The sequence below is a fragment of the Vicia villosa genome, unplaced genomic scaffold, assembly GCF_029867415.1.
Source record: "Vicia villosa cultivar HV-30 ecotype Madison, WI unplaced genomic scaffold, Vvil1.0 ctg.002304F_1_1, whole genome shotgun sequence".
NCBI lineage: Eukaryota > Viridiplantae > Streptophyta > Magnoliopsida > Fabales > Fabaceae > Vicia > Vicia villosa.
The window spans coordinates 356,894-369,472 of record NW_026705889.1 but is presented as its reverse complement, the minus strand read 5'-3'; the positions used below and the strand labels follow the sequence as shown (position 1 = coordinate 369,472).

Below are 12,579 nucleotides of genomic sequence, written 5' to 3'. Positions count from 1 at the left end.
GCGAAACAAGCCATTCTTTCTTACTCTATCGACGGCAAAACAAACCCATTTTTTCACTGTACCGGCGGCAAAACCAATCCTTTCTTCACACTGTATCGGAAGCGCTCACGTATTTCTCTCCCTCAACAATATATTGTTTCTGATTTGGATCTCTTTCACTGATGTATTTCTCATTTTAGATATTCATTTCACAACTTCCAACAATAGAGCTGAGTTTTTCAATTAGAAGACATTCAAATTTGTTAGCTTCCATAACCTCACCTTGGTAAGTTTCTTTCTTAGACCCTAAATTGTTCTTAATTTGTTTTTTCTTTTGATTATCTCTGCTCAAACCATAAACTGTTGTACCTAATTGCTATATGTTGTTTTGGTTGTTCTTAAATTCTTAATACTATTATGTCTTTTTTTTTTATAATAGTTAAACTTGCTCTTCCATAAACTAATATGCTAAGCATACTTCTATGTAGCAAGATAATGAAAATGTTTATTTTTTGGTATGAGTGGGTATGTATGTATTACTCTTTTTTGTGTTAATCATAGGTTTCTAGAACTTTGAAATATACAAGTTTGAAGGAAGGGTAAAATTAGATGAAAAAACTACACAAAAATCTGGTATTCCTTTTGGATATAGAGTAATTTCATTGAAGTGTGAAATGAACCTGCTAGATGCTGCCACTAACAGTGCTGGAGAGGCAGGGGTTAATTGGGCTTAACAATGAGGGTAGAGAAGGAGACATTTTAAAACCAATTTATGTGTTTCAAAAAAGTCAAATAAATGAAAAAAAGTGAATTTTATTGAAGTTGCACTTATTTTATACAAACCAACCTACATCTGTAGTTCTTGCATTGCAAGAGGCTGTTGAGGCATACCTTGTTGGACTCTGTTGAGGCATACCTTGCTTGCAGAGGATATTCGAGAACAAGTGATGCGGGACATATCGTCAATGCCAGCATTCTCTCAACAATATCCAAATTTCCCAATTTGTTCTCCTAATGCCACAATACGTGCGAGCACGAATGGGAGTTGTTCAGCAATGCCATATATACAAGAGGATGATGAGGATATCCCTGAAGAGTGTGAATTATATGTTGATAAGAAACTTCATATAGTGGCATATGCAAATGTGTATAATTTAGGGCCTGCCATACATAATTAGTTGTTAGATAATGATATGGCAAGGGTGGCGGTAACAAAGGTGCTCGATTCAAATGTTCAAGTCCCGGTGCCCACGGATGAGGTGACAAAGGTTGGGGAGGCCCTCAACACTTTCATTCAATGGCCGAAAAGACTTTTACGTCTTGTAACTAATAAGGTATTTTTTATGTGTGTCCACTTTCTATTTTAATATAAAATTACTATCTTATGATGTCGAATATCTTGAATTGTTTAGGATGTTGACGGAAATAAAAAATATCTCCTTCCATCTAAAAGGCCAGAACCTGAAAACACCGGTGCTGAAAAATTGATGTTAAGGATAATGTCACGGAAAGATGATGTGAAGTTCAAGTTGGAAGGGGATAATTTTTTTATGTCCCAATCAAAGATATTATGGAGTTGTGTATGAAGACACAAGATTTACGCATCTCTATTCTACGTATATGGGTGGTGTAAGTACATTTCTACATCATTTTTATTTTTGTATTTTTCATATATTTGAGGTCTGTATTGCAGGTATGTTTTGTTGTTGGTATGCGTATAGTTGAATATTTTTTGTTGTGTTTGGTCGACTATATTTATTGGCAGAGGGCTGTTTGTGTATTGGTCAGAGGGTTGTTTATGTATTTGTTAGAGGGCTGCAACTTTTATGTTGTGCATTTTTCCATGTTGGTATATTATTGATCCAAATTTGGTACTTGACATTAGGTATATAAAACACCTTTGTACTCGGTTGGACAAGAGTAATATGTATGGTTTCATTGATCCAAATTTCATTCAAACACAAAACGATCGAGCTAGTTCTCAGTCTCACATAATTGAAAAGCTGCTTGAGAATGACAAAGACTGCTTTTTTGTACCATACATCAACAAGTAAGTGTATCTGATCTTCATATAATTTTTAAGTGTTAGATTCGTATTTCTTGATTGAATAAAAAGTAAGATGTTTAAATATATGTTGTTGTATCTTAGTTAGATTTCAACCATATATTATGGTCATGTTCTTTGCTTAAGGTATAGGGTAGATAGTTTAATCAAAATTGTCAAAAACTCGGGTAGAGTTATCTTAGATTTTCATCCTTGTTGTTATGGCTTATTTCTGTTACGGTCTTAATCTTCTTTTCATTAGGTACAAGTTTTTTTCATTTTAATTATATGGAACATAAGAACATGTATCTTTTGGATAAGAAATTATAGACTAAGTGCATGTTTGATTTTTTGTTATAGGTCCCTCAACTTGAATGGAAAGTCCTTAATGTTTGATCTTTATATTTCACAACACATGGGTTTTATTTGGTTCATCATAATTATTAACATAATTGGGGTTCTAAAAAATCATAACTCTAAGAAACACATATTATAAAAAATTGAAGTTGACATATTTAATTTTTGTTTCTCATGAAATGCAGTCATCATTGGCAATTGCTCATTATTGAGCCAAAAAAGCAAAATGTAGTCTTCCTATGTTCGATGGGGTTGAAGCCAGATAAAAACATCGTTCTTACGGTTGATTTGTAAGTATAATTTATTTACCTTACATGTAATTTATGATGTCTTAGAAGAAAAATTTAATGAATATACTTCATTTTTGTAGAGCCATAGATGGATATAATAGGTTGAAAGGCTCGAGAAAACAAAGAAAGCCAACATGGAACATTACTCTCAAAGTAAGTTAAAAATTTCATAAATAACTTAAAGTTTTTACTAATAATTTTTGTATATATATATATATATATATATATATATATATATATATATATATATATACTATTTACTTATTGTAACTTATGGTAATTATAGTGTCAAAGACAATCTTTCAATTATGAGTGTGTTTACTATGTTATGATACATATGTTTAACGAACTTCGTGACTTTTCTGTAGTATACCACACGAAAATCTTCCAAAATATTAACATTTGCAAGTTTAACGAGCTTCGTAACTTTTCTGTAATATAGCAAACAAAAATCTTATAAAAGACCAAATTTTAAAATTTTAACAAACTTCGTGACTTTTATGTACTATAGCACGCAAAAATCATCCAAAATACCAATGTAACCAAATTTAACGGATTTAGTGACTTTTCTGTAGTATAGCACACGAGATATTTTCCAAAATATTAAAATTTGTAAGTTTTACAAACTTCGTGACTTTTATGTAGTATAGCACACGAAAATCTTCCAAATGACCAAATTTTGCAAGTTTAACAAACTTCGTCACTTTTATGTAATATAGCACACGAAAATCTTCCAAAATTACAATGTAACCAAGTTTAACGAAATTCGTGACTTTTATGTAGTATCGCTCACAAAAATCTTCCAAATTATTAAAATTTTCAATTTAACGAACTTCGTGACTTTTATGTAGTATATCACTCGAAAATCATCCAAACTACCAATGTAACCAAGTTTAACGAACTTCGTGACTTTTCTGTAGTATACCACACGAAAATCTTCCAAAATATTAACATTTGCAAGTTTAACGAGCTTCGTAACTTTTCTGTAATATAGCAAACAAAAAACTTCCAAAAGACCAAATTTTACAATTTTAACAAACTTCGTGACTTTTATGTACTATAGCACGCAAAAATCATCCAAAATACCAATGTAACCAAATTTAACGGATTTAGTGACTTTTCTGTAGTATAGCACACGAGATATTTTCCAAAATATTAAAATTTGTAAGTTTTACAAACTTCGTGACTTTTATGTAGTATAGCACACGAAAATCTTCCAAATGACCAAATTTTGCAAGTTTAACAAACTTCGTCACTTTTATGTAATATAGCACACGAAAATCTTCCAAAATTACAATGTAACCAAGTTTAACGAAATTCGTGACTTTTATGTAGTATCGCTCACAAAAATCTTCCAAATTATTAAAATTTTCAATTTAACGAACTTCGTGACTTTTATGTAGTATATCACTCGAAAATCATCCAAACTACCAATGTAACCAAGTTTAACGAACTTCGTGACTTTTCTGTAGTATACCACACGAAAATCTTCCAAAATATTAACATTTGCAAGTTTAACGAGCTTCGTAACTTTTCTGTAATATAGCAAACAAAAATCTTATAAAAGACCAAATTTTAAAATTTTAACAAACTTCGTGACTTTTATGTACTATAGCACGCAAAAATCATCCAAAATACCAATGTAACCAAATTTAACGGATTTAGTGACTTTTCTGTAGTATAGCACACGAGATATTTTCCAAAATATTAAAATTTGTAAGTTTTACAAACTTCGTGACTTTTATGTAGTATAGCACACGAAAATCTTCCAAATGACCAAATTTTGCAAGTTTAACAAACTTCGTCACTTTTATGTAATATAGCACACGAAAATCTTCCAAAATTACAATGTAACCAAGTTTAACGAAATTCGTGACTTTTATGTAGTATCGCTCACAAAAATCTTCCAAATTATTAAAATTTTCAATTTAACGAACTTCGTGACTTTTATGTAGTATATCACTCGAAAATCATCCAAACTACCAATGTAACCAAGTTTAACGAACTTCGTGACTTTTCTCTAGTATAGCACACGAAAATCTTCCAAAATATTAACATTTGCAAGTTTAACGAGCTTCGTAACTTTTCTGTAATATAGCAAACAAAAATCTTCCAAAAGACCAAATTTTACAATTTTAACAAACTTCGTGACTTTGATGTACTATAGCACACGAAAATCATCCAAAATAACAATGTAACCAAATTTAACGGATTTAGTGACTTTTCTGTAGTATAGCACACGAGATATTTTCCAAAATATTAAAATTTGTGAGTTTTACAAACTTCGTGACTTTTATGTAGTATAGCCCAAGAAAATCTTCCAAATGACCAAATTTTGCAAGTTTAACAAACTTCGTGACTTTTATGTAATATAGCACACGAAAATCTTCCAAAATTACAATGTAACCAAGTTTAACGAACTTCGTGACTTTTATGTAGTATCGCTCACAAAAATCTTCCAAAATATTAAAATTTTCAATTTAACGAACTTCGTGACTTTTATGTAGTATATCACTCGAAAATCATCCAAACTACCAATGTAACCAAGTTTAACGAACTTCGTGACTTTTCTGTAGTATACCACACGAAAATCTTCCAAAATATTAACATTTGCAAGTTTAACGAGCTTCGTAACTTTTCTGTAATATAGCAAACAAAAATCTTATAAAAGACCAAATTTTAAAATTTTAACAAACTTCGTGACTTTTATGTACTATAGCACGCAAAAATCATCCAAAATACCAATGTAACCAAATTTAACGGATTTAGTGACTTTTCTGTAGTATAGCACACGAGATATTTTCCAAAATATTAAAATTTGTAAGTTTTACAAACTTCGTGACTTTTATGTAGTATAGCACACGAAAATCTTCCAAATGACCAAATTTTGCAAGTTTAACAAACTTCGTCACTTTTATGTAATATAGCACACGAAAATCTTCCAAAATTACAATGTAACCAAGTTTAACGAAATTCGTGACTTTTATGTAGTATCGCTCACAAAAATCTTCCAAATTATTAAAATTTTCAATTTAACGAACTTCGTGACTTTTATGTAGTATATCACTCGAAAATCATCCAAACTACCAATGTAACCATGTTTAACGAACTTCGTGACTTTTCTCTAGTATAGCACACGAAAATCTTCCAAAATATTAACATTTGCAAGTTTAACGAGCTTCGTAACTTTTATGTAATATAGCAAACAAAAATCTTCCAAAAGACCAAATTTTACAATTTTAACAAACTTCGTGACTTTGATGTACTATAGCACACGAAAATCATCCAAAATAACAATGTAACCAAATTTAACGGATTTAGTGACTTTTCTGTAGTATAGCACAAGAGATATTTTCCAAAATATTAAAATTTGTAAGTTTTACAAACTTCGTGACTTTTTGTAGTATAGCCCACGAAAATCTTCCAAATGACCAAATTTTGCAAGTTTAACAAACTTCGTCACTTTTATGTAATATAGCACACGAAAATCTTCCAAAATTACAATGTAACCAAGTTTAACGAACTTCGTGACTTTTATGTAGTATCGCTCACAAAAATCTTCCAAAATATTAAAATTTTCAATTTAACGAACTTCGTGACTTTTATGTAGTATATCACTCGAAAATCATCCAAACTACCAATGTAATCAAGTTTAACGAACTTCGTGACTTTTCTGTAGTATAGCACACGAAAATCTTCCAAAATATTAACATTTGCAAGTTTAACGAGCTTCGTAACTTTTCTGTAATATAGCAAACAAAAATCTTCCAAAAGACCAAATTTTACAATTTTAACAAACTTCATGACTTTGATGTACTATAGCACACGAAAATCATCCAAAATAACAATGTAACCAAATTTAACGGATTTAGTGACTTTTCTGTAGTATAGCACACGAGAAATTTTCCAAAATATTAAAATTTGTAAGTTTTACAAACTTCGTGACTTTTATGTAGTATAGCTCACGAAAATCTTCCAAAATTACAATGTAAGCAAGTTTAACGAACTTCGTGACTTTTATGTAGTATAGCTCACAAAAATCCTCCAAAATATTAAAATTTTCAAATTAACGAACTTCGTAACTATTATGTAGTATATCACTCGAAAATCATCCAAACTACCAATGTAACCAAGTTTAACGAACTTCGTGACTTTTCTGTAGTATAGCACACGAAAATCTTCCAAAATATTTAAATTTGCAAATTTAACAAACTTCGTGACTTTTATGTAGTTAAATACACGAAAATCTTGCAAAATTCCAAATTTTGCAAGTTTAACAAACTTCGTGACTTTTATGTAGTATAACACACGAAAATCATCCAAAATACCAATGTAAACAAGTTTAACGAACTTCGTGACTTTTCTATAGTTTAGCACACGAGAATCTTCGAAAATATTAAAAGTTGCAAGTTTAACAAACTTCGTGACTTTTATGTAGTATAGCACACGAAAATCTTCCCAAAGACCAAATTTTGCAAGTTTAACAAATTTCGTGACTTTTATGAAGTATAGCATACAAAATTCTTCCAATATAACAGTACATGCTAGTTTAACGAGCTTCGCGACTTTTATGTAGTATAGCACACGAAAGTCTTCCAGAATATTTAAATTTGCAAGTTGAACGATCTTCGTGACTTTTATGTTTTATGGCACACGAAAATCTTCACTAGTACAAAAAACACTTTTTAAATCTTACATTTTAAATCTTATGCTATCCACTTGATTTAAAAAATGATAAGTTATGATAGATGGGTGGTATTTTTTAATAAATATATTCTATGTTGATTAACCTGATTTAAAAAGAAGAATTTATAATTAAAAAATAAAAGCATTCCCTCTCTTTTCTGCGAAACCATTTGTATTCCCTCTACTTTTTTTCACATCAAAAAAATAGACAGCAAAAAACCTTCTCTTCTCTCTCTCTTCGACAAACCCTACTTCTTCACTATCAGCGGCACAATAACCCCTCCTTACCGGCGGCAAGCAAACCTTTCCTACTCACTATATCGACAACGAAACAACCCATTCCCACTCACTGTACCGGTAGCGAAACAAGCCATTCTTTCTTACTCTATCGACGGCAAAACAAACCCATTTTTTCACTGTACCGGCGGCAAAACCAATCCTTTCTTCACACTGTATCGGAAGCGCTCACGTATTTCTCTCCCTCAACAATATATTGTTTCTGATTTGGATCTCTTTCACTGATGTATTTCTCATTTTAGATATTCATTTCACAACTTCCAACAATAGAGCTGAGTTTTTCAATTAGAAGACATTCAAATTTGTTAGCTTCCATAACCTCACCTTGGTAAGTTTCTTTCTTAGACCCTAAATTGTTCTTAATTTGTTTTTTCTTTTGATTATCTCTGCTCAAACCATAAACTGTTGTACCTAATTGCTATATGTTGTTTTGGTTGTTCTTAAATTCTTAATACTATTATGTCTTTTTTTTTTATAATAGTTAAACTTGCTCTTCCATAAACTAATATGCTAAGCATACTTCTATGTAGCAAGATAATGAAAATGTTTATTTTTTGGTATGAGTGGGTATGTATGTATTACTCTTTTTTGTGTTAATCATAGGTTTCTAGAACTTTGAAATATACAAGTTTGAAGGAAGGGTAAAATTAGATGAAAAAACTACACAAAAATCTGGTATTCCTTTTGGATATAGAGTAATTTCATTGAAGTGTGAAATGAACCTGCTAGATGCTGCCACTAACAGTGCTGGAGAGGCAGGGGTTAATTGGGCTTAACAATGAGGGTAGAGAAGGAGACATTTTAAAACCAATTTATGTGTTTCAAAAAAGTCAAATAAATGAAAAAAAGTGAATTTTATTGAAGTTGCACTTATTTTATACAAACCAACCTACATCTGTAGTTCTTGCATTGCAAGAGGCTGTTGAGGCATACCTTGTTGGACTCTGTTGAGGCATACCTTGCTTGCAGAGGATATTCGAGAACAAGTGATGCGGGACATATCGTCAATGCCAGCATTCTCTCAACAATATCCAAATTTCCCAATTTGTTCTCCTAATGCCACAATACGTGCGAGCACGAATGGGAGTTGTTCAGCAATGCCATATATACAAGAGGATGATGAGGATATCCCTGAAGAGTGTGAATTATATGTTGATAAGAAACTTCATATAGTGGCATATGCAAATGTGTATAATTTAGGGCCTGCCATACATAATTAGTTGTTAGATAATGATATGGCAAGGGTGGCGGTAACAAAGGTGCTCGATTCAAATGTTCAAGTCCCGGTGCCCACAGATGAGGTGACAAAGGTTGGGGAGGCCCTCAACACTTTCATTCAATGGCCGAAAAGACTTTTACGTCTTGTAACTAATAAGGTATTTTTTATGTGTGTCCACTTTCTATTTTAATATAAAATTACTATCTTATGATGTCGAATATCTTGAATTGTTTAGGATGTTGACGGAAATAAAAAATATCTCCTTCCATCTAAAAGGCCAGAACCTGAAAACACCGGTGCTGAAAAATTGGTGTTAAGGATAATGTCACGGAAAGATGATGTGAAGTTCAAGTTGGAAGGGGATAATTTTTTTATGTCCCAATCAAAGATATTATGGAGTTGTGTATGAAGACACAAGATTTACGCATCTCTATTCTACGTATATGGGTGGTGTAAGTACATTTCTACATCATTTTTATTTTTGTATTTTTCATATATTTGAGGTCTGTATTGCAGGTATGTTTTGTTGTTGGTATGCGTATAGTTGAATATTTTTTGTTGTGTTTGGTCGACTATATTTATTGGCAGAGGGCTGTTTGTGTATTGGTCAGAGGGTTGTTTATGTATTTGTTAGAGGGCTGCAACTTTTATGTTGTGCATTTTTCCATGTTGGTATATTATTGATCCAAATTTGGTACTTGACATTAGGTATATAAAACACCTTTGTACTCGGTTGGACAAGAGTAATATGTATGGTTTCATTGATCCAAATTTCATTCAAACACAAAACGATCGAGCTAGTTCTCAGTCTCACATAATTGAAAAGCTGCTTGAGAATGACAAAGACTGCTTTTTTGTACCATACATCAACAAGTAAGTGTATCTGATCTTCATATAATTTTTAAGTGTTAGATTCGTATTTCTTGATTGAATAAAAAGTAAGATGTTTAAATATATGTTGTTGTATCTTAGTTAGATTTCAACCATATATTATGGTCATGTTCTTTGCTTAAGGTATAGGGTAGATAGTTTAATCAAAATTGTCAAAAACTCGGGTAGAGTTATCTTAGATTTTCATCCTTGTTGTTATGGCTTATTTCTGTTACGGTCTTAATCTTCTTTTCATTAGGTACAAGTTTTTTTCATTTTAATTATATGGAACATAAGAACATGTATCTTTTGGATAAGAAATTATAGACTAAGTGCATGTTTGATTTTTTGTTATAGGTCCCTCAACTTGAATGGAAAGTCCTTAATGTTTGATCTTTATATTTCACAACACATGGGTTTTATTTGGTTCATCATAATTATTAACATAATTGGGGTTCTAAAAAATCATAACTCTAAGAAACACATATTATAAAAAATTGAAGTTGACATATTTAATTTTTGTTTCTCATGAAATGCAGTCATCATTGGCAATTGCTCATTATTGAGCCAAAAAAGCAAAATGTAGTCTTCCTATGTTCGATGGGGTTGAAGCCAGATAAAAACATCGTTCTTACGGTTGATTTGTAAGTATAATTTATTTACCTTACATGTAATTTATGATGTCTTAGAAGAAAAATTTAATGAATATACTTCATTTTTGTAGAGCCATAGATGGATATAATAGGTTGAAAGGCTCGAGAAAACAAAGAAAGCCAACATGGAACATTACTCTCAAAGTAAGTTAAAAATTTCATAAATAACTTAAAGTTTTTACTAATAATTTTTGTATATATATATATATATATATATATATATATATATATACTATTTACTTATTGTAACTTATGGTAATTATAGTGTCAAAGACAATCTTTCAATTATGAGTGTGTTTACTATGTTATGATACATATGTTCAACATTGTATCAGCTGGAATTGTTAATTCATGGAATCAGGTATTTAGCAAAAGAAATCAATTGTGTGTTAATTGTCTTCTTTAATGTTAATACAATGTTCTAATATTATTTAAAATTTATCCAGATATTTGGAGACTCAACACCATTTTCTGAGGATGACGTTACAAATGTTCAAGAACGTTGTGCAAAATTTATTCTAGAATTCATTTGAAGTAATTTGATCACGTGTCGATGCTGTTTATTTTTGAACTTATGTTGTAGGCATCATAGTTTGTTTAGAATTTCTTAGACAAGTTATTGTTTTGGTAGTACTATAATTTTATTTTGACTAGAGGTGTTTAGTTTAATGGTACTAGTTTGACTTTGACAAGAGGTGTTAAGTTTAATGGTACTCTGTGTGACATGGTTTCATGAATATTTTATAATTGATCGAATTTATTTAAAACCTTGTTCTATGTTATTTTGTATTAATGGTTGTGTATGGAATATTTGATCAGTGTTTGATTGTGATTTTTGTATTGTTTATAATTTGATAAGTATTTATATTGTGGAAGAAATAAAAATGACAATAGGAAAAAATTGACATTGTACTTTTAAATCAAATGAACAAATTTAAAATAACAATATTAAATCAGATGAACCGATTTAAATTCGAGATTTTAAATCGGAGAAGATAGATTTAAAAAGCTTTATTACTTTTTTAACCTTTTTTAAATGGGTCAAACCGATTTAAACAAATACTTTTAAATCAGACTAACCGATTTAATAAAATATTTTAAATCGGATCATACCTGATTTAAAAAGTAAAAACTTTCTAAATCGGCCGTTATTAAATCAGACAACCAACCGATTTAAAAAATTGTTTTTAACCGATTTAAAAAGGGTTTTTTGTACTAGTGCTTACAAGATACCAACGTAACAAGTTTAACGAACTTCGTGACTTTTATGTAGTATAGCACACAAAAATCTTCAAAAATATTAAAATTTGCAAGTTTAACGACCTTCGTGACTTTTATGTAGTATAGTAAACGAAAATCATCCAAAATATCAATATAACCATGTGTAACGAACTTTGTGACTTTTATGTAGTAAAGCACACGAAAATTTTCAAAAATACCAAATTTTGCAAGTTTAAGAAACTTCCTGAATTTTATGTAATATAGCACACGAAAATCATCCAAAATTACAATGTAACCAAGTTTAACGAACGTCGTGACTTTTATGTACTATCGCTCACAAAAATCTTCCAAAATATTAAAATTTGCAAGTTTAACGAACTTCTAGACTTTTATGTAGTATATCACTCGAAAATCATCCAAACTACCAATGTAACCAAGTTTAACGAACTTCGTGACTTTTCTGTAGTATAGCACACGAAAATCTTCCAAAATATTAATATTTGCAAGTTTAACGAGCTTCGTAACTTTTCTGTAATATAGCAAACAAAAATCTTCCAGAAGACCAAATTTTACAATTTTAACAAACTTCGTGACTTTTATGTAATATAGCACACGAAAATCATCCAAAATACCAATGTAACCAAATTTAACGGATTTAGTGACTTTCTGTAGTATAGCACACGAAATTTTTCCAAAATATTAAAATTTGTAAGTTTTACAAACTTCGGGACTTTTATGTAGTATAACACACGAAAATCTTCCAAATGACCAAATTTTGCAAGTTTAACAAACTTCGTTACTTTTATGTAATATAGCACACGAAAATCTTCCAATATTACAATGTAACCAAGTTTAACGAACTTCGTGACTTTTATGTAGTATAGCTCACAAAAATCCTCCAAAATATTAATATTTTCAATTTAACGAACTTCGTAACTATTATGTAGTATATCACTCGAAAAT

The 12,579-nt window shown here is 30.5% G+C and overlaps 2 protein-coding genes across 2 annotated transcripts; both read left to right on the top strand.

The window, feature by feature from the left end:
- Positions 1-904: 904 nt before the first annotated feature.
- Positions 905-8,873, top strand: LOC131638393 (uncharacterized). The gene is made up of 7 exons (XM_058908951.1): positions 905-1,313; positions 1,392-1,608; positions 1,865-2,029; positions 2,566-2,670; positions 2,751-2,823; positions 8,383-8,437; positions 8,623-8,873. Exons 2-7 carry the CDS (start codon positions 1,550-1,552, stop codon positions 8,871-8,873), a joined length of 708 nt encoding a protein of 235 aa, XP_058764934.1. The 5' UTR covers positions 905-1,313; positions 1,392-1,549.
- Positions 8,874-9,112: 239 nt separating this feature from the next.
- On the top strand, positions 9,113-11,019 carry LOC131638395 (uncharacterized). The gene is made up of 6 exons (XM_058908953.1): positions 9,113-9,324; positions 9,581-9,745; positions 10,282-10,386; positions 10,467-10,539; positions 10,661-10,756; positions 10,842-11,019. The coding sequence occupies exons 1-6, from the start codon at positions 9,266-9,268 to the stop codon at positions 10,926-10,928; spliced, it is 585 nt and encodes a 194-aa protein (XP_058764936.1). The 5' UTR covers positions 9,113-9,265; the 3' UTR covers positions 10,929-11,019.
- Positions 11,020-12,579: the final 1,560 nt, after the last annotated feature.